Here is a 20272-nt window from a genome sequence, read left to right on the forward strand (position 1 = left end):
TTTTGTAAGCTCTATTTTTGTATATTTAATTGCTATTTCAAGATCCCGATGCGTCTTTTTTGCTAATCACACTATTCTTAAGGAAAAAAAAAAAGAAAAGCAAAGGAGGAGGAAAGCGGTTTGCATGCGATCTGACTTGAAATGTAAATAAAGGCAGGTTTTGGATGCAGGGTGTGTTTGAAGGGGGGAAATGGCAGCGGGGGGGTGAGGGTGGGGGATCCCTTCCCCAGTACCTTGCTCTGTGCTGTATCTGCATGGACTGTGGCTTCAGGAGCACGTAGAATGTAATCGAGGAAAGAGCTCAGCTCCTGAACTGATCATTTCAGACCCCAAGGAGAGGCAGTGCCCCCAGCTGCAAATGCAAAATAAAAAGAAGCACAGCAAAGGAGAGAAGCAAGCAAGGGGTTTAGGAATGGTACGCACGCAGCTTTTCTTGGTTTAAATGTCATCCATTATCAGCATCTGTGTTGTTCTGAGATCGTTTATTCAGGAAGCAGCGAGCTGCTTCCAAATCCGTGTCCTGAGAGCAGAGCATCCCCAGAGGTTCCAAACTGCACAGCCTAATTCAGGCTGTGTGCATGGAGGAAACAGAGGAAAGAACAACTGCTATATGAGGAGCGCAGCTTTGCCCCCCAAACTACTTTAGTTGAGCAGTTAATAAGCACCAAATGAAGCATTAACAGAAAAAATCCCAAATATATGACTGAAAGAAACAGTAATCTCTTTGGTATACTTATATGCAGCCCTGCTGGTAGCATGAAAGTGTCCAGCAGGGTACTGTGTGGTCTGGAGAGGACGGGAATGGTCCTTATGGTGTTACTGTGCTGCAGTTCTCATCCCTTCACAGACAATTTATAGGAGAAAGAATGTGATGCCTTTCATCTGCAGAACACAGAACACTGCAGCTGACACCTACGACATGGGAACTAGGCTGACATACTCATAGAGACGGTGGTGGAAGGGGAAGTGCTTTAAAGCTCCACGTGGGCTCTGCGACTTCCTCGCTCCGACGTGTGGAATCTGGATGGATCAGGCTGAGTCCAGGAGCTCCAGGAGAGCCCCGACTGCACCGAAGTAACCCTGAGGAGCACACAGACAGCCATCTGTTAACAGCCCAAAGGTGGGCACACGGCTGGCACGGGGAAAAGAGTAACAGGAACGTTTCAGGTTTGATGAGGGACAAGAGAAATCTGAAATGGAATCTCACCTCGTGTTCCAAAAACAGTGCTTTCAGCTGCCCCTTCGACCAGTAGTCCAAAGCATACGCCAGGAGCCTCATTGAGATGGTGTTGATCCGGAGGAAATTGCCAACAAAGACCACTCGGTTGATGTTCTGCCAAGCATGAAGAAAAAGATGGGAGCGTTAAGGCTGGATTCCATTTTCTGCTTGCAGAAATGGAAACACCACGTAGGGGTAAGGAGAAAAGTTATTACACTTCGTAGTGCTCTCTACAAAGGCCACCTGTGGCCATTTTCCACTGAGATGTTCTGTGGGCACTATTTATGCGATGTCTCACGTAGTTTTACAAATAAATGGCAATAAGCACTGGGTGTTTGCCAACAAGAAGAGTGGAGTATGCTTCCCTCTGTCAGCTCATCCCATAGGAAGAGGCTCAACCCTAAGTGAAGAGCGTGCCCCTGTTCTTTCATAGCCCTGTACAATGCTGCTTGACATGAATGCAACAAGGCAGCACTGTAAAGAAGCTGAAAGCACAGAGATGCAGTCGTGTCCATGTGCTGCTTGACCAAGAGAACAAAAGCAAGTGGTGAAAAGAACTGAGGGAAGGTCTCCTGCTTCTAACCCTCCACCCCAACTTTAGTACTAAATACACACGAAAGCACACAGCGTTGTGGTGGAAGAGGGACCATCTCATCACCCTGCCAAAGAAGAGGACATACCAAGAGCCAGCCCAAAATTGATTGAGAGGAATTCAGTTCATAGCAATCTGGCTCAAGCTACGCAGACAAGCAAGAACAAAATTCACTGAAGAAGCCAAAAAGGGCAGATTACAACGCAGCGAGCATCCAAAAAGACAAGAATCAACACGCACCCGCAGAAAAGCACGCAGGGAAAGAGAGGCTTGCAGAATAACAGCACAAAAGCGAGGCTTCAGATGGGAAACAACAAAATGGGTTTTCCCCCAGTACCTCATTCAGGGCACACATCCGTGCGATGGAGCCGATGTTGTTGGTGATGGTTATCAAGGTGGCCTTGGCCAAGTCTTCTTTGCTGACCGACTCCCGCTTCTCCTTGCTCATCATGTTTCCAAAACTGTTAAGAAAGTTGGGAGGTGAACGGTCCAATCGCATCAAAATTCCAGAAAAGGAATCGCTGGGTTAACTCCCAAAGGATTAGCAGTCCTAAGACAAGCACGTTCAGTTTTCCATCACTGCACAACCTGTGCTGACAGCAGCCCACCCATCACTGCTGTTACCTGGATGCTACGGCCCAGCCTGGCAGCCCGAACCGCTCGTAGTCTCCTCCGTAGATGTCCCTCACCAACTTGTCCACTTTGGTGCTGTCCCCGTGGGACGCCATCTCCATGGCCTCTTCAAAGGTGGAGCAACCGGTGAGAAGGCAGCAGAGACCGAAGAAGGTTCCCCCTCCAAGACTGCAATGGAAAGCAAAAGGAAAGTCACTCACCTGCTGGTGCCTGGGTTATCTCACTCTGCCCCGTTCCTTATCTTGAATCTTGAAAGAGGAGCTGTTCCCTTTACGTCTGCTGCCTTCAAACCCCTTGCAGCCTATAAGGAATCCCATGCCCTTGCAGCCTTCTACAGAGGGCACGTTACTAAATAAGAAAATAGGGTTTTGTATTTCATTTTACAAATACCCACCTTCTTCCCAGCACTGAGAAGCTGCTCTTAAAATAAATACTATTCCTGAGGGGTTACCGGAGTATCGAGGCAGCTATTCAAAGCTCTGGGAAACACAATGTACTGTTCACTCTGCTGTGTAAACACGCCATTAACAATGTTTAATAGGAGTAAGACCTGTACTGTGGGGTTTTATTGATGCTCATTTTCAAGAAATTCAGGGAAGCTTACAGCCTCAAAGCTCTTTGGCTTTGCTGGGCAACAAGAGTCACATTTTCAATGCAGCTGTCCAGAAGCTGTCTGGGGAACTAAGGTTGTCCCAGCACCTCTGGCTGAACTGACTGGAGCTAAACGTTATCAATATTTGGGTTAATACCAAGATATGGGTACTGATAAACCCAGTTGATTCCTGCAGCAGGGCAGCTGAGAAACCAGCTTCTAAAGATGCTTGTTCCAGCAAGGAGGCTAAAACATGCAATTCAGTTTCCCTTTTCCAGGAGGAATCTTTGTTGGCAGAGACGAGGGACTGCAGTAAAAGCTGGAGTGTGACATTCAACTCGGCACCTTCAATGCAGCTTGCTCCCAAAAACACTGTCTACAATGCAGAAACACTGCAGTTTAAAACAAAATCCAAAGTGAATGCAGCACTCACCTGGTGCCCGTCACCCATCTGTAGTTTTCCTTCGAATACACAGCCAAAATGCTGACCCCTGAGCCAATGTTCACCAAAAGGAGAGGGTATGGATTCTCCAAGTTGAACGGGAGCTTCTGACACCTTTCGGCGTCGGTCGGGTGTTCGAAATAGTAGCACTCTGAGTGGCCATTGAACCCAACGGAATCGATGTACAAAACTCCTTTAATAAGGCAGTCGAGCTCATCTAGCTTACGAAGCTGAAGGTCACCCATCTGGCAGGGGAAAAAAAAAAAGAAGGGGAAAAAAAGAATATTCGAGGAGTAGTTAGGGATGGAAGCGTTGATGCTCACTGCTGGCTGAATCCAGCTAGCTCCATTCCTCCCTATGGGGACAGAGAGAGAAGTGCAGATGACAGCAAGGCTCCATCTCACCCTCCGAGGACTGCTGACTGTCCCAGCCCTGAACTAGAGGGCAACAAACAACTTGAGCCATTGGTGGAAGCCAGGAGAATCCCATCCCACTGGGACTCAGAGGGACTAGTAAGAAAAGCAAAGGAAATTGCAATAGGGCAAAAAAAAAGAAAGAAAAACAAAGCAGGAGAAAGTTATAAGATTGTTCTCCCCTTATGTCACTGCCTGGAGAGTGCATAAAAAGCCTCTTTATTTGGTACATTTTTCAAGCCCTGTTTAAATATTTAGCAGACACATACTTCACCCATAAACAAGAATCTAACTGATAATGGAGCCACGTGATGATGGCAAATCCCAACTGCTAACCCCTTCCAGGTAACTCACCGCCTCATTTGACTGAACCTCCATCAGCTGAACAATGTGTGCTAGAAATGAAGCTACAGGAGCAAATTAAGAGTAAAAATGAAGCACGGGAACACGCAGCAATGAGGGAAAAACAACAGCGAGCTCAGCGTAATCACAGAGTGGTGATACAAAGCCCTGGGAGAGCACACAGGGTGGAGGGCAGGGAGTAATTTTAGAGTTACAGGAATGTTGCATGAGCTTTCAGGAAAGAACACAGCCTAATTTAGAGATGTGAACGTGACTCCACACGCTGCTTCCTGAGCTGAGTTTAATTCCAGTTAGGCACGCTCCTCCAAAGCTAAAGCTTAGAAAAGCTGAGAGGCTGCAGAGAAGGGCTGGGAGCATTTCTAGCTTTAAGCTTAAAGTCTGGCTACCAAATCCGAATTGTATACAAGCCAAAAATGCCTACTGTGAGAAAGTCCTGCTCAAATTTGTACGCTCCACCTCCCGTGGCACATAAGGTAGTATGGAGGCTCGAGAAGTGCTTTTCGCTTCCCATTTGAATAAAAGCAGGCATGTCATGGGTAGGAAAGCGTATAAAGTGCAGATTGCCTTTACGTCCACACAGGGTAAGGTCCTTTAGTTCAAGGTGCACATCCCGAATGCCTGTGGATCCGTAGGCTACGTTGGACGTCAGGTACTTGCGGATGTTTTTGAGGTTTTCCACTTCTTCATCCTCCTCTTCGGCAGTAATGTCCTTGGGTTCAAAATAAACAAGTTTGACCAAGGTCCCGCCGATGTCCAGGCCAAACCAAGGGAAGACTGAAAAGAGAAGGGAAAAAAAAAAGACAATGAAACGGGGCACGATGCCATCAGACCATCAGCAAAAGTAACTGCACGCTGCAATACTCCAAATCCTTACCACCATCCCACAGAGCATCACGAAGGCGGGTGGGTACAGCCCAGGTCTTGCAGTATCCCTACAGCAACCTGAATCCCCCAGCCACTGCTTTTCAGAAAGCCAGAGCCAAGGATAACACCGGTGTTCCGACATCAAAGCAAACGGTAACTAATTACAACACGCAGCACTGAGGTAGGCAAGTAGTCCAAGATGCCCCAGAGAGACAAAAACAAATGCCTAATTGGATTATTTTATTAGGCAAATTCCCCCCACGGTACAAAATATGCATTAGTGTCAGGCCCCAGCAACATTTACAGCTGTACGAGATAATGAGCTTCTTGGAAAAGATCAAGAGAAAACCCCGATCAGATGGAATCTGTGATTAGAGCTGAGAGCTGGAATGGATTAATATTGCTATTAATGAGCTAAAGGATAGGCTGGAGCTAACGAGGGCAAAACGCAGCCACATGGTGTGGCTTACGGCAGCAGGGCAATATATTGTGTTGGTAAGTGCAATATACCCTCTCCCTATTGGGTGGTCTCAGAGAGCATCATCCCCCCCTCCCCAGCAGCTGCTGCAGCCAGCTGCTCCCCGAGCTCCAACCACCCTCTATTTCTGATGCATCCACCTGAAACAAGAACAGGCGTAAAAAGAACGGCTCATGAATGAGAGCAGGAGCAACCTGCATGGCTGGCCAACAGAGAGCAACCCAAGGACTTCTGCATTAACATTTCTGCCCCTTTCCTCTCTCCTTACTGCCTCAAGGTTCTGAACCCCAGAAGCCTTCACAGAATCATGGAATGGTTTGGGTTAGAAGGGATCTTAAAGACCATCCCGTTCCAAGCCCCTGCCATGGGGTGGTTGCCACCCAGCGCCAAGCTCGAGCGAGCCACCACGGGCAGCTCTACAGACACCTTATGCAGGTAATTAACTTCAATCACGTGGATTAGTGGGCATGGTGGGGATGGCCTTGATGATCTTAGAGGTCTTTTCCAACCTTCACGATTCTATGATCCATAACAAAGAATCAGAATCGTTAAGAAAAGAGCTCTAAGATCCCCAAGCCCAACCCATCCCCACCATGCCCACTGACCACGGCCCTCAGTGCCGCATCCCAGCGCTTCCCAAACACCTCCAGGGATGGGATTTCTCATTATACGCATCCCAGCCACAAGTTAAGAATCCGAGGAATGTGAGAGCTCAAAAGAAAACGCTTCTTTAGCTTACCTATGCAAACAGACACTCAAATAACCAAGGTCATGGTCAAAACTTCTCCCACACACCATACTTCTGGGTTGGTTTTTGGAAAGGGGTGCGGTGCACAGCCAAGAGAAGAAAATTATTTCCAGGGTATGGAAAACTGCGCTTTTTCTTACAGGAAATCAGCCAACATGAGCATGCGAGGCAGCCACAGCCATTCCCTATCCGAGAGCTAGAAAGATCCGTGCCTTCACAGAGAGGAAGCTCTCTTGGATGAATGCCATCACCATCTGCTATTGAGATCTGTCTCAAAATACTGATTTTTCCACCATTTATCACGCAGAGCTCTCTCCCTTGTGAGCCCCCAGAGGCCCTTCTGAGAGCTGCAGCAAAGCACACGTAGGGCTGGGGGGCACCTGGAGCCTTTGGGCACTGACAGCCACAAGCATCACTGCCGAGGTGAAAAAGCAAATAAAACACAATGCTATTCCACGTGGAAAGCAGCTGGGCTGCAAGCAAGGAGCTGCAATCACAGAACCATGGAATGGTTGGGTTGGAAGGAACCTCAAGGCCCGTTCTGTCCCAATGCTCTGTCACCCTTCCCTGCCCTGTAAGCAAGAAAACCAGAATGCCTTTATCACGGAAACTGCTTTGTAAGTCTGGATGCGTTATAAATAATAATAAGAAGAAAACTCAACAGATTTCCTTCCTTCTGCTGGGTTCGGATTTGGAGAGCCGCGTCAAGATGAAAGAGGTGATAGAATTACAGACCCCCACGGTGGATTCTCTCCATGCGACACGTGGCGCTGCAGGCTGATCCTTCACTTAGGAGCCAATTACTCTGGAAGCTGAAGGGATTTGCCTATGGAGCAATGAAGACTGAAGGTTTAACTGAGTGTGCAACAACAGCGCTACTCAGCGTTACTTTTTAATGATGTTATAGGGCTGTGGAAATTTTACAGCTGGAAAAGAAACAAATAAGTAAACGTTGGTGGGCATTAAATACAAAGTGACACTAAGTCTCCCTATCCTCAGATCTCTAAAAACAGGCTCTGCTGGGAATTCACAGCTCACATGCAATTCCAAAACATAAGAAGGTATTTGAGAGAAATCAAAGCTTATGTTTTGTATTGCAAAGCAGCTGCCAAAGCGACATTTTACTTCCGCCTCTACTTATGCATGAGAACCTAAACCAATGTCTTTGCATGATTTTGGTAAAGAAGAGACCAAAACTTGAAGGATAGGACTACAGAATGAAGGCTTTGTTAAAAAAAAAAAAAAAAAAACCAACATGCACGCATCTTTAGAAACTATTTTCAGAGTGTTCTTTCTGATGGTTTAGGGATAGGCTTCATTTTGGAACTCGGGCATTTCCTACAGCACAAATACACTTCATGCAACGTCCTTCCCCTCTCCTTTTGTCAAATAGTAAAGCACTATGGATGGTGCCTGCCAGAAGCACCAGAACAAGCTTTTTGTTATTATTTCCAAAGAACTGGCAGCCTGCAGAAAAGAGAAATATCACTTGTTTCTCAGGGAAACAACCTAAAGCCATCTCTGCCAAGGAAAACAGGTTTTCAGGCAGGAGCAGAGAAGGGAGCACGGGCAGACATGGGATGGGAGAGGGCTGATGAACTGCATCGCTGACCAATTTCTCTTATCAGAAAGAAGATTCCTTACAAAAAAAAACCCCACACATTCCACTGCTCATTACAATCTGGGTATCACCAGCTTCATGCCTGGCACTTTGCCCTGCCTGCAGCAAGCCACTCAGTACAGCTGTCCTGCAGCTACGTTTGGGTAAATGCAATGTGAACGTCCTCTTCATTCACCTGGGCTGCTTCTAGTCCAGGGCAGACGTCCTGGTTTCAGCTGGGGCACAGTTAGTTTTCTTCATAGTGGTTGGTGTGATGCTGTGTTCTGCCTTTGGGAGGAAAACAAAGCTGGTAACGCAGCGATGCTTTAGCTTTGGCTGAGCGGTGCTGCACTGAGCCAAGGACGTTTCAGCTCCTCGTGCTGCCCTGCAGTGAGGGGCTGGGGGGGGCACAAGGAGCTGGGAAGGGACAGACCAAGGACAGCTGACTTCAACTGGCCAAAGGGACATTCCATTCCACATGGTGTCAAGTGGAACTATAAAACCAGGGGGGCCGTGCGGTGCTGAGCTGCCTGCTAGGTTGAAGGCCTTTAGCTTCTCCAAGAGCTAGCCTGGGGTGCAGGAAGGCACACAGCTTGGACACCCATCGCATGGCTGCAGGTTTATCTCTGACAGAGGATATCTCAGAGAGAGCTGCACCGGCGACGCTGTGATCCCAAATCGTACCACGCTGACCTTTCAAATGTTGTCTCAAAACCCACCCCCACTGCACTTCATAGAATCATAGAATCCTTAGAGTTGGAAGGGACCTTTATAGGTCATTTATCTCTATGCAAGAAATCGGAACCTCAACTTAGATCGAAATACCCTTAAAAATTCCCAAGGGCGAAGTAGAAAAGGATAATCCCTTAATGTATGACCCCACAAGTCCATCCTAAATTGTGTATCAGAGACATCCTTCACTCCCCGAAAGCTGACTGCCACCTGCTAATGAGTGTTTCTCTCATTAACAGCCCTGCAGCTACAACTGGTACCTTTCATACGCTTACAGTGAAAATTTCGCCACATCGGAATGACAGAAATTATCACTGCCACTATGGTGCTTACATCCCTCTGTGAAACTCCTCTCATAGAATCATAGCATAAAATGGCTTGGGTTGGAAGGGACCTCAAGGATCATCAGGCTCCAACCCCCCTGCTGCAGGCAGGGCTGCCAACCTCCATATCTAATACTAGACCAGGTTGCCCAGGGCCTCATCCAACCTGGCCTTGAACACCTCTAGGGATGAGGCATCCACAACCTCTCTGGGCAACCTGTTCCAGCACCTCATCACTCTCATAGTAAAGAAATTCCCCCTGATATCCAGCCTAAATCTTCCCTCCTTCAACTTAAAACCATATCCCCTTGTCCCGCCATTATCTACCCTTTCAAAGAGTTGACTGCCCTCCTGTTTGCAGGCTCTCCCATCCTGTTACTCCTTCGGCACACAGAAAACCCCGCAATTACCTTAATTACTTCATATGAACAACCTTTTCGCAGAGCAAGATTACTCCTACGGTCTGGAAATGAATGAAAGGGAGTACAGCTCCACTGAGCTGCGCTGGAATGCGGAACAGATCGCGTGAGCATCTCAGGAAGGCTTCTGTTAGGAACCGTTGTTCCTTTTGATAGCAATTCCTACTTTTGTTTTAAGATGCAGTCCTACTTTTCACAGTAAGAGATCGGGAAAATGAGAAATGATGCTCCATCCCCGGGCTGGTATCACACTCTATGCAGGAGCCACATGGCCACGGCCCTTCGATTACAACCACGCCCACTTGCATCTCACTATCACTAACCCCGCCCCCTCCGCAAGCCCCGCCCACCTCTCTCAAGCCCCGCCCCCTTCCATCTGGCGCCCTTCGGCGCACTCCTTCAGCCCCACCCCTACTCAAAGACACGCCCCCCCGCCAGGCCCCGCCCCCTCCCCCCTCCGCCTCACTCACGCGGGCGGTTCTTGCGGATCGAGTCCCTCCGAAGGCCGCAGGCGGCGCCGCCGGCCTCGCACGGCTCCGGCCCCGCCGCCGCGCTGCCGTCGCCCGTCCCGCCTCCGCTCCGTCGCCGCGGGTTCCCCGAGTCCGTTTCCCGCCTCCGGGGCTTCTCCTCCGCGCCGCCGCCGTTGCGCCGCGGCTCCATCCGCCCCGCGGCCCGGCCCCATGGGCCGCCTGTGCCGCACCGCGCCGCGCTCCTCCACGGCCACCGCCGCAGCCACCGCCCGCAGCGCGCCTGCGCCGAGCGGCGCCCCGCGCGCGCCCCCGGCCCTCGGGAAGTGGGCGGGAGAAGCTCCTGAGGCGGCGTCCAATCGGACTTGTTTGCCGAGCTGACCGACGGGCGGGCTGGCCAATGAGAGGCAACGGTTGGACAGCCGGCCCGCCTACTGCATTATTGATAAGTGTGGCTGCCCAATAGGACACGGGAGCTCGGAACAGGGCGGGGATTAAGGAGGCCGAGAAGGGCGGGACGATGTCTGGGGCGTTGGCCTATGGCTTCCCGTGAGGAAGAGTGACACGGCAGCTGGCCAATGATGTGAGGCGTTTGATGGAGCAGGCAGGCTGATTGGCCGGCTGAGTAACTATGGGAACGCGGATGGGTGCTGAGGAGAGGACTGCAGTAGGCCTGCTTGGGCCGGGCCTATACATGCAAATATAAATACAAATAGCGAGGCCTTGTGCATCCCCTCACAGCCAGGGGACGATCAGGCATTAATCCGTGACCAAAGAGATAAGTGACTGGTAATCACTCTGCTCTACAGAAGCTTCAAAACACGCGATTGCCCCCACGTTATAAACACAACACCCTCAAAAGTTTTGTGGAGCAGCAGTTTTATTATGTATTCCGTCATAGGTGTTCAGCATAAGGCTTTCAGGGACACGATGCCATCTTGTTGATTACGTCCTCAAAGTGCTACATCACAGCTCTGAAAATAGAGGCACTTCACACCAAACACCAAGAAAACCAAACACCTGAAGCGTTGTTAAATCTGCCGTTTCACAGGTGTGTTTCAACACGGAAATACGGAGCGTACAAGCTAAAAAGCACTTGGGAAAAACGCATGAAAAAAAAAAAAATCCGCAGACAGATGAAACGTCAGAGAAGAGAGCCTTGGTACGGATGCTGCCGGCTTGAGATCTCACAGATGCCCTCAAAAATGGCACAGAAAGCAGGAGGAGAAGGCATCTGCCTCCTCTTTTCTCACAGGTTCAATTTTCAGGCCGATTCTGCAGTGCGGCTGCACAGGCTCGTGTGCTCCGCTTTACATGATGTACGTTCGCTGGCCATTTCAGCTTTTAGCTCTGTGAGATATATTCAGGAACAAGAAGGAGCCTGGAACAAAGTGAAAGGATTTGGAGAGATTTCCAAATTGCCTTCTGCGGTTCTCGGCGCTGAGAACCAGGGAGGTACAAAGTACTCACTGACAAAAATATCTAAGGCTGAGAAAAAACATCTTACCAGGGACTGCTTCTAAGGAACCCCGGGTTCTTCCCCCTGCTTGTGGGGAGGTTTTGGACAAGTCATTACGTTGTCTTCAAATGGGGAGAACAGCCCCTGTATCCCCTCTCCGAGTAGAGGATGTAAAGTGCATTTAAAATGCCCTCTCTCATCCACTGATGGGTAAAAATGCTGGGCATTGGGCAAGAAGTGAACATCTCAAGTTCACTCTCAAGATCAGCCCTGTCAGATCAAAATCAACACCTCACTATTGCATATATTTATTGCCCTTGTCTATTTAAGGGAGGCACTTTGTGCATTTTGGGGCAAAGGGAAAAGTGTTAGCGGCTGTCAGCCCTACCAACTGAAGCAGAAGTCCCCCAGCCTGCTGTGCTGTGGCAGGACTGTTTGCAATTTGGAGACAACTTGTCCAACGATGCCCAAGTCAGAAGAGGCTCCATGTTACGTCTCCTCCAGGCTAATGGTGGTGCTAAGGCAATCAACCAGAAAATAAGGCAGAGCTCTGGGAAAACAAGCACATGGCTCAACACCTGGGGATGCAGGACAGGACAGAGGCAGATGGGTGCCTTCCGAAGCCCCAGCGTTTCCTTTGGTATCAGTAACAACACAACTCACGTGAGCTTCTCTGACCACAGTATTTGCATCAAGGATCCCAGGGATACCATTCCACCTAGAAAAGCCTCAGAAGGGTACCTCAATTCTGGACAGTTTTGTCAGAGGAGCAGCCCTTCATCCCACCATAGGGCTCACTGATCCTCTGCACTGTGAGCGGTCCATGCTGAGCTCTGGGCACAACGGCTGTACCATGCAGCCAGTCCCAGGGAGCTTATCAACAGGGTTACATTTTGGGAACCCGTGCTGCACAGCCTGGATCCAAGGGGAATAAATTACCAGATCCAGGAAAGCAGCAGCAGCCTGGATCAGGATTGCAGCCCGGATCATGAATGCAGCTCGGCCACTGCAGTGGTTTAAAGCCTATAGTGCACTGGCCAGCTAGTCACATTCAAGCCATGACTGCCCATAGTGTGAGCCTTCTGCTGTGCAAATCTGTCTCCAGATCTCCATACTTTTTGCCCAGCCCTGCCTCCTGCCACAGCTCCCATTTCCCACAGATCATGGGATTGCAGGGCAACCTAAAAGTCAACACTGGTGCCTTTAGAGCTTAAAAGAAAATCCTCAAGCTAAAAAGCCCACTTTGTTTCTTTTATTCCTCTGTCCTTTTGGGAGGGAGTACGTGAGAGATGGTGAATAACCTACAGCCATAGCAACAGAGGAAACAGGCATAGCAGTTTGGGATGGTTCAAGCACTGCCTGGAGCTGGAAATGCAGGCAAACAGTAACTGAGCAGGATCACTGCTGCCCCTGAAAGCTGCCACGGGCTGAGGGAACCAGGGGATGCTTATTTGGGTTTGGGATTTTCTCTTATCCAGAAGTCTTGCAGCCCAATCCCCTCAGACTCCCAAGCTGACCCCTGGGTGCAGTTGGGAAATTATGGTCTGAAATTTGAAACAGAATCCTCAGGATAACCCTGAGTATCTGGACCACCAGCTAGCACTGGTGTATGGCCTCTCTGCAGCATGCAGAGCTGACCCTATTTGTGTCCCAACCTTGACACAAGTTTCCCATCTCACTGCACCAGGTACTGGGAAATGTGAGAATTAAATCCACCCTCCTAGCCAGGCTCACTACATACAGCTGGTAGATCAAAAGACACACAGCAATCCCAGCTAAGAGAAAGCCTGGCTCATGCTGGCATTGTGTGAAATTGTTCTCTGAAAGCATATGCCTAAATCCTCTCTCCCCCTGTTTGGGGGAAAGGAGAAGTGAGGTTGATCCATGAGAAAGATGCACAAGGATAGATACAGCTCCTTCCTGCCCCACTGCTTCATCCCCAGGGGTGTCAGTGCTGCGTGAAGTAATCCTGGATCCTGTGCCATTCCTGACCCACAGGTCCAGGGCAGGATGCTCCAAAGGAAAGCACTGAAACAGGACAGGGGCTCCTGGGACAGGGGACAGCTTGCATATGGTCCTGCCTGGCATGTCCTCATCACAGGAACATCTCTTGGCAGGAGAGGGGCCTTCTAGAACCAAACGTGAAGACGTGGAGAATGGCCAGGAAGGTTCTGATTTTGGCCTCAAGGGATCACTCCCTGAGAGACACCCTCTCTGTGGGTGAAAAAGAAGAAGGCAGCACAGACAGGAAGGTGGTTGGAAAATGGGGAAACAGACCAAAACCCAACAGCATCACACAACCAAGGCCTCTTCCAGGAAACTTTCTGGAAAGAGATTTAACAAAGCCTCTACAGTCCCTCCAGCTGCAATTTGGGTTTCAAACATGCTGGCCAAATTCCTGCTACAAAGAGGAATCTCCCTTTGGTGGCTGTGGCATCTCAACTTCTCTCTACTGCTATTTCTGCAATCGCTTGTACACCAGAAACACTGAAACCAGTGCGATGCCAACAGCTGGAAGGACGTACAGCAGAGGCAGCCCATTGCAGTCCCCTGATGTGGGGACTTCGGCCTGAGATGAGCTGGTTGCAGCACTACATCCCCTGCTTGAGTCAGGAGAGTTTCCAAAGGAGACTGCCCCATCTCGGACATCACTGCCTGCTGCCAGCAGGGCGCTGGGGTGATATTCCACATGGACCTCATGGGTGCCCACAGAGGGACTGCCCCAGCTCAGAGGTGGACATGGGCTTGCTCCAGCTGCCTCCTCTCCCCCAGGGTCTGCATGAGCTGCTGGAGTTGCAGACCAGCATCCCGAAGTGGTTCTGGATAGTGCTTCTCCGGGGCTTGAGCTGTCCGTGCTCACCATGAGCGGGTCGCTGCTCAAGCCATGGTGACTGGATGTATTGGAACTGGGGCAGCCAAGGTGTCTGGTAGCTGCCATTGGGCTCTCTCCTACCACAGATTGGAGGACACCTGGCTTGCTGAGCTCCACATCTTCCTCCTCATTATCATGAGATGCCCAGATGCTGGCAGCAGAGCTCACTCGTGAGGGAGTCCTCCCAGCTGCACCTTCAAAGCTTCCTGCAGCAGTCATACCTGACAGGGAGGCCACTGATGCCGAGTGCACCTTTGGAAAAAAAAGAGAAGGGTGGTCTCAGCTGGGTGCTGTGGAGAGCACCCATTCGGCCAGTCTCAGGCACCCACATCACACAACAAGCACACTTCAGCACTCAGTCAATTTCTCCAGCCACTAACAGTGTGGCTGGAGCATGGAACAACCAGGGCTGAGAAAGCAAAAGGAGCAGGAAGGTGCTGAGGCTCTGGGGAGCCTCTAGGTTTTGTGGGAGATGCAGGGAGAAAAGGGAGACAAACAGAGGCAGAGACGATTTGGGGTGGAGTTGGGCACCTGGACTGACAGAGCGAGCAGTCAGTTCTTTCCCCATATACCTGGGGGCTCTACTTGAGCCCTCAGCCCCACAAAATCACTTGGGGACATCTCAGGGCTTCCAGTGAGGTTGGGGTCAGGACCCCGCTGGGATCACAATCTGATCTACGTGTATTGTGACACCCACCAGTCAAAGCAGCTCTTTCAGGCATGCTCTGAAATACAACAGGACAGGAAGAGGAACACAGCAGAGAAAAATCCCTGAATAAACCCCCCACCAGCTCAAAATCTTATGCTGCTGCTTAAAAAAAAAAAAAGTCCTTGCCAGGGGAGTTTGCAAGGACCTGAAGGAAATGCAACTAATATCTGAAAGGTCACATACTTTCTCCTTCTCTGGCATGAAGGGGCTGCTGCTGGCTGCTTCCTCCCCAGACTGCATTTTCTCTCGTACAGGAGGATTCAAGGTGTCACAGACTGGGGAAATACCTCTGGGTGCAGGGGCAGAGACGGAGGTGACTGTTTCCTTCCAAACATCTGAAGGAGAAAACAAAGCACACTGCATCAACCAACAGAATTCAAGGTGAGCCCCTTCCCAAGGGATGCTGCAGTAGAATACATCCACTTCCAAGGCAGGTTCTTACCTGCGTTCATGGGTTTTCATCTTTTTCCCCTCATCACATCTGTGTTAATTTGCACAGAATGGAAACTTCAGCCTGCAGCCTGCGCTCAGCCTCAGCACAGAGCAAGTCCAGGATGTGGGCAAGGGACTGGAGCCACAGAGAAGCTCGGGGCAGCTGAGCTCTCCCAGCAGCAGGTGCAGGTAGACAGCACCAGCGCAGCCTGCACCCCAGCACTGCCATCCTGTTCCTCTCTTTGAGACTGGGGTGTTCCCAGCCTGCTGAAAGAGGCAGCCATGGACATGCAGCCGTGAAGTTTTACATCAGAAACAAATCAAGCACCTCTGCCAAATATATTAGGTGAAATAATGTGAGGAACAACATCTGGAGAGAAAACTAGGGGAAAAAAAGCAGTCAAGGTGGATGTCTGCACAAACCAGCCTCTCTGCCTTCTTGGAGAAGGCAAATGGGGCCTCCAGAGCAACAGGAAAGGAGATAACAGCAGAGAGCCATTATCACCACCTTGAATGACTGCAGAGCAGCACCTCCAGCCCTGCTCCCTGTCAGCACCACTCTGTGCTGGCTACAAAGGAAGGAAACTCACCTCCACCTCCTTCGTGTTCTCTCATCATCTCAGCCTGTTTCTGCTCTGCATCAAACTGCTGTTGTATAAGCAAGGGGTTGCGCACATCCACGAAGCTGCTCGGGGGCCTGCTGTGCTTGGAACTGTGCACAGGTTGTTCCTCCTGTGTCCTCAGTGAGTCTGGGAGCTCTACTCCCCCACCGCCAGCAGTCTCCACCAACCTCACAGGCAACTCACTGGAGATGTAGACATCTTCTTGGGGCTCGTTCCTGGTCTGCTCAGGGCCAGAAGCGGCACTCGAATCTCTTGGTGGAAGAGACCTGCCCAAACTCAAGTTTGGCACGCCGCGTTGCAGGTGGTTTGCGTTCCCAAAACACCCATTGTCCACACACACTGGATGCCGTGGGCTCAGCCACTCCCGGCCCTGCTCAGGGGACACAGACGATGATAAAACTGTGCTGGATGCCCCAGGGGTCTCCACTGCCCCTTGCTGCACTTCGGTGGGGTAAGGGAGAGGTTTCTCTTTGCCATCACAGACTGTGTTCATCGGCAACGGTGGCTGGGGACTCTTTCTTTCTGGGAGCTGGAAGAAAACGAGCTACGTTAAATCACCATGCAGCCCCACTTCAGCTAGGATGAGGACACACGAGGCCACCAGGGTGCCTCAAACCCAAACCTGGTGACCCACGTGAGCCTGAAAATGAGGGGCACCTACTGAACAGCTCACAGAAGCAGGGGGCTTCATGTGTCCAGGGGATATGGAGAGGCCCTGCACCCATGTGCATGGAGGGAAGTAGTTACAGCACTGTATAAGTGATATTAGAGGACAGTTGGCTGCTTTTCACCAGCAGCAGCTGCAAGAGCTCTGTGTGGAAACAGCAAATAAGGTGCCCAGGCCTTCTGCTTCTCCATGGGTGAAGCTGCCAGGTGCAACAAACACACGGCAGAGGTCAGCAACAAGAGCCTGCTTGTGGCATCCAAAACACCAACCCTCCAGTCCAAGAGGTATTTGCAGCCCCATGTGTCCTGCTCACCGATTCCTGCACTGGGGCCCTGGCATCCAGCTCTGTGCTGGAAATATCCGAGCTCACAGCTGAGGTCGCAGCGGTGGCAGCAGCGGGTGAGAGAGGTGGATGGCCAGCAGCAGATGGGTTGTAGCGTGGTAGCTTGGCCACTGGAGCATCTGCAGCAGAGTTTGGCCCTGGGAACGGCATCGTGGCACCGTCAGAGGAGGCGGCAGGCCGAGAAACTGGGGCCGAAGGACTTGGAGGAGCTGAGGCACCTGGAGAAGCTGAGGCAGTGCATGTAAGAGCTGAGGCAGCCCAGGAAAACCGAGGAGGCAGAAGATGAGCGTGAGCCTAAGGCAGCCCTATTTGCGCCCATGCTCCGTCCCCAGAATGGCCAAGCCTGCAGTGCCTCTCAATTCGTTTCTTCATCTCCCCTTAAGACAAGTACAGCAAGACACACACACCACTGTCAGCCCAAGCAGCTTTGGACAAGGAACCCTGCAGACATTCTGCCATCCTCGAGCATGTCAGAGGGGCAATGCATATCCTCGCGGACAGTCACAGATACGCAGGCACTCCAGCACAGGACACAGTTGTTGTGTACGGGCTCCCCACCAAAAGCAGGAGCTGGACACGGAGAAAAACAGAGCGCTCAAGCATGCTGGGGGGACCCAGGGGTGATGAGGCCACTTACGGACTCGGTAGCGGTCATAAACCTGCTGCAGCTCCTCAGCCAGGTGCCCCGCGTTGTTCTGGTGCAGGGCATTGATCAGATCCGTCACCCAGCCCTTTCGGCACTTCAGGTGCTGGTAAAATTTGTACACCGTCGCACGGACCCCCCGCATATCCTGCCGGGTGTGAAGCTCATCCTGAATAAAACACATCGAGAGGCACAGGCCGCCTTAGAAGCAGAACACAGAATGGCTTGGGTTGCAAGGGACCCTAAAGACCAATCACTTGCAACCACTGCCAAGGGCAGGGACACTTTCCACGAGACAAAGCTGCTCAAAGCCCCATCCAGGCCAGCCTTGAGCACCTCCAGGGATGGGGCACGCACAGCTTCTCTGGGCAGACTGTGACAAGGCCTCACCACGCTCATAGTGAAGAATTTCTTCCTAATATCTAATCTAAATCTAGTTTAAACCTGTCACTCCTTATCTCATCACTACACTCCCTGATGAGGAGTCCCTTCCCAGCTTTCCTGAAGGCACCTTTAGATCCTGGAAGGCTGCAATGAGGTCCTCCTGGAGCCCTCCCTTCTGCAGGCTGAATACCCCCAGCTCTCTGCCTGTCTCCACAGCAGAGGTGCTCCAGTTTCTGAGCATCCTCATGACCTCCTCTGGACCTGCTCCAGCAGCCCCGTGTCCTTTTGCTGGGGGCTGAGAGCTGAACGCAGCGCCGCAGATGAGGGCTCAGAGAGCAGAGGGGACAATCCCCTCCCTTGCCCCGCTGGGCACATGTAAAGCAGTTATACACCACCCATGCTATATATACATCGGGCAGAGTGCCCCATGCAGCACAGCAGCACTCAGAGCAACAGAGAATTACCCTGTCGGCGTCGGTGAGGCAGCTCAGGGAATCAACCAGCGACGCCACGTGGATGTTACAAAACCTGGTCATGTTACTCAGGATGTAGTTGTACACTTTATCCTCGGCGAAACCCATCCTGGCTCAGTGCCTGCAGGGACACGGACTGAAGGTGAGCAGAGCTGAGGCGCAGAGCTGCTGTTCGCCTCTCCTCTAGCAGCCTGGGCTGTAAACAGCACGAAGAGCAGAGCAGTCCTTGGGCTGGGGAAAGAGCACAAGGGGAATCTCACATGCAAAATACGCATAAAATATCGATAAATGGGCACGGTTGAGGTTTAACTCCCAGCAAAACTTTGCTTTTCCCTCATGTTAGACCCGTGCCCCTGCGCTCATGTGTTTGCAGAGCTGGGTCCAGCTGTGCCATGGGCTGCACTCGGGCGACTTTTTGTCTTGAAAACGCATTTTTTCTCCTCAAAAAAAAAAAATGAAACTTTCTCAAACCCAGCGGAAAGAGGAAGAGAAAGCGGACGCAGTGCCAGGCCCCGCAGGCGGCAGCTTCCAAAATCCCACGGACACGAAGAGAAAGGAGGGGTTCGGCCTCCTCCTCCAGGACAGCCGGGGCCGGAGCGCAGAGCCCGGGCCTGCAGGCCGCGAACCGCCCGGCCCCGGGTGGGCGTGCTCCGGGGCGGCGGAGCGCGGCTGCCCGCTGCCAGACGGGGAGGCCCCGCACCCGGCCTCGGGTCCGATCCCAAGCCTGATCCCGACCCAGGTCCCAGTCCTTATCCCGGCCCCTGTCCCTCTCCTTATCCTTGCCCTTATCCCGAACCCGCTCCTGACCCCACCTGCGTCCGCCGCCTCCTCCGCTCGTCCCGGGTCAACGCTGAGCCCCGCCCACCACCCTCGTGCACGCCGCTCATTGGTCATCGCGCCCGTCCGTCCCCTAGGGGAGGGCGGTGATAGGCGGAGCCCTGGAAGGGGACAAGGGTCCTGTCCGGGCCTTGGGGCCCTAATGTAGCTTGGACAGCCCTAACCCCGGCCCTTCGGGTCTGACCCGGCCCATGAGACCCTTTCCCCGCTGCAAACAGGCTCTGACGAACCTTAGCTCTGTATCCCGCTGTTTTCCACCAAGCAGCGTGCAGCTGAGGCCTGCGGGTGAGCTCAGATGGCAGAAAGCGTCCCCGAAACATGCACACCGCAGCCAGGAAGCGGGCTGTTCCCGGCAGCAAGAGGTGCGTGCTCCGTGCGTTGATATGTCCACCAACCAGTGATCTCCAAGTGTTTTTATCTGCAGAGTCCGGACGGTTTTCATATTCCTAATGATATATTATCATCAGGTATAAATTCCCAATGCCCTGAATCGTTCTAATCACAGAATCATGGAATTGTAGGGAAGGGATCTCTGGGGATCATCAAATCCGACCTCCCAAATCACAGAATCACGGGATCGCAGGATGGTTGGGTTGGAAGGGATCTCAGAGCCCACCCAGCCCCAACCCCCGCCATGGGCTGGGTGCTCCCAGCAGATCAGGCTGCCCAGGGTCCCGTCCAACCTGGCCTTGGGCACCTCCAGGGATGGGGCACCCACAAAGCTCCCTCTATCCCTGCTGTCCTTAGAGGCTGGCATTGGGAGCCCATATGCTCTATTCTGGGAGCTAAAGGACAGAGAAGAGCTCTAAGATCCACGAGTCCAACCCGACCCATCGCACCGTGCCCACTGACCATGCCTCTCACTGCCACATCTCCACAGCTCCTGAAAACCTCCAGGGACGGTGACCCCACCACTCCCTGGGCAGCCTGTGCCAATGCTGACCA

At 51.7% G+C, this 20272-nt stretch overlaps 2 protein-coding genes across 6 annotated transcripts; both read right to left on the reverse strand.

Moving 5' to 3' along the window:
- PANK2 (pantothenate kinase 2) lies at positions 464 to 10323 on the reverse strand. Of its 2 annotated transcripts, XM_021393992.1 has the most exons (7): positions 9889 to 10323; positions 4676 to 5028; positions 3470 to 3723; positions 2436 to 2612; positions 2149 to 2272; positions 1208 to 1333; positions 464 to 1080 (listed from the first exon to the last, which is right to left on the reverse strand). In XM_021393992.1, the coding sequence occupies exons 1-7, from the start codon at positions 10076 to 10078 to the stop codon at positions 1030 to 1032; spliced, it is 1275 nt and encodes a 424-aa protein (XP_021249667.1). In that variant the 5' UTR covers positions 10079 to 10323; the 3' UTR covers positions 464 to 1029. The 2 variants fall into 2 exon arrangements, with proteins under 2 accessions (XP_021249667.1, XP_021249668.1); XM_021393993.1 differs by lacking the exon at positions 9889 to 10323 and having other exon boundaries at positions 4819 to 5028.
- On the reverse strand, positions 10748 to 19404 carry MAVS (mitochondrial antiviral signaling protein). 4 transcript variants are annotated; one of them, XM_021393991.1, is made up of 7 exons: positions 19303 to 19404; positions 18482 to 18721; positions 17628 to 17802; positions 16961 to 17208; positions 15948 to 16509; positions 15109 to 15260; positions 10748 to 14468 (listed from the first exon to the last, which is right to left on the reverse strand). In XM_021393991.1, the coding sequence occupies exons 2-7, from the start codon at positions 18596 to 18598 to the stop codon at positions 13800 to 13802; spliced, it is 1923 nt and encodes a 640-aa protein (XP_021249666.1). In that variant the 5' UTR covers positions 18599 to 18721; positions 19303 to 19404; the 3' UTR covers positions 10748 to 13799. The 4 variants fall into 4 exon arrangements, with proteins under 4 accessions (XP_021249666.1, XP_021249662.1, XP_021249665.1 ...); XM_021393987.1 differs by having other exon boundaries at positions 16961 to 17217; XM_021393990.1 differs by having other exon boundaries at positions 16961 to 17217; positions 18482 to 18611; positions 19303 to 19371.

This window comes from Numida meleagris, chromosome 4 (assembly GCF_002078875.1).
Source record: "Numida meleagris isolate 19003 breed g44 Domestic line chromosome 4, NumMel1.0, whole genome shotgun sequence".
Taxonomy (NCBI): domain Eukaryota; kingdom Metazoa; phylum Chordata; class Aves; order Galliformes; family Numididae; genus Numida; species Numida meleagris.

Excerpts from the sequence above, each read along its gene's own strand:
- MAVS (XM_021393987.1), bottom strand. The coding sequence starts at position 18,598 with ATGGGTTTCGCCGAGGATAAAGTGTACAACTACATCCTGAGTAACATG. Across the intron at positions 17,803-18,481 it reads GCCTCACCGACGCCGACAGG|GATGAGCTTCACACCCGGCA; the intron begins GTAATTCTCTGT and ends TGTTTTATTCAG. Across the intron at positions 16,510-16,960 it reads GGGCCCCAGTGCAGGAATCG|CTCCCAGAAAGAAAGAGTCC; the intron begins GTGAGCAGGACA and ends GTTTTCTTCCAG.
- PANK2 (XM_021393992.1), bottom strand. The coding sequence starts at position 10,078 with ATGGAGCCGCGGCGCAACGGCGGCGGCGCGGAGGAGAAGCCCCGGAGG. Across the intron at positions 3,724-4,675 it reads TTGAGCAGGACTTTCTCACA|ATGGGTGACCTTCAGCTTCG; the intron begins GTAGGCATTTTT and ends TTCCCCTGCCAG. Across the intron at positions 2,613-3,469 it reads AGATGGGTGACGGGCACCAG|TCTTGGAGGGGGAACCTTCT; the intron begins GTGAGTGCTGCA and ends TTTCCATTGCAG.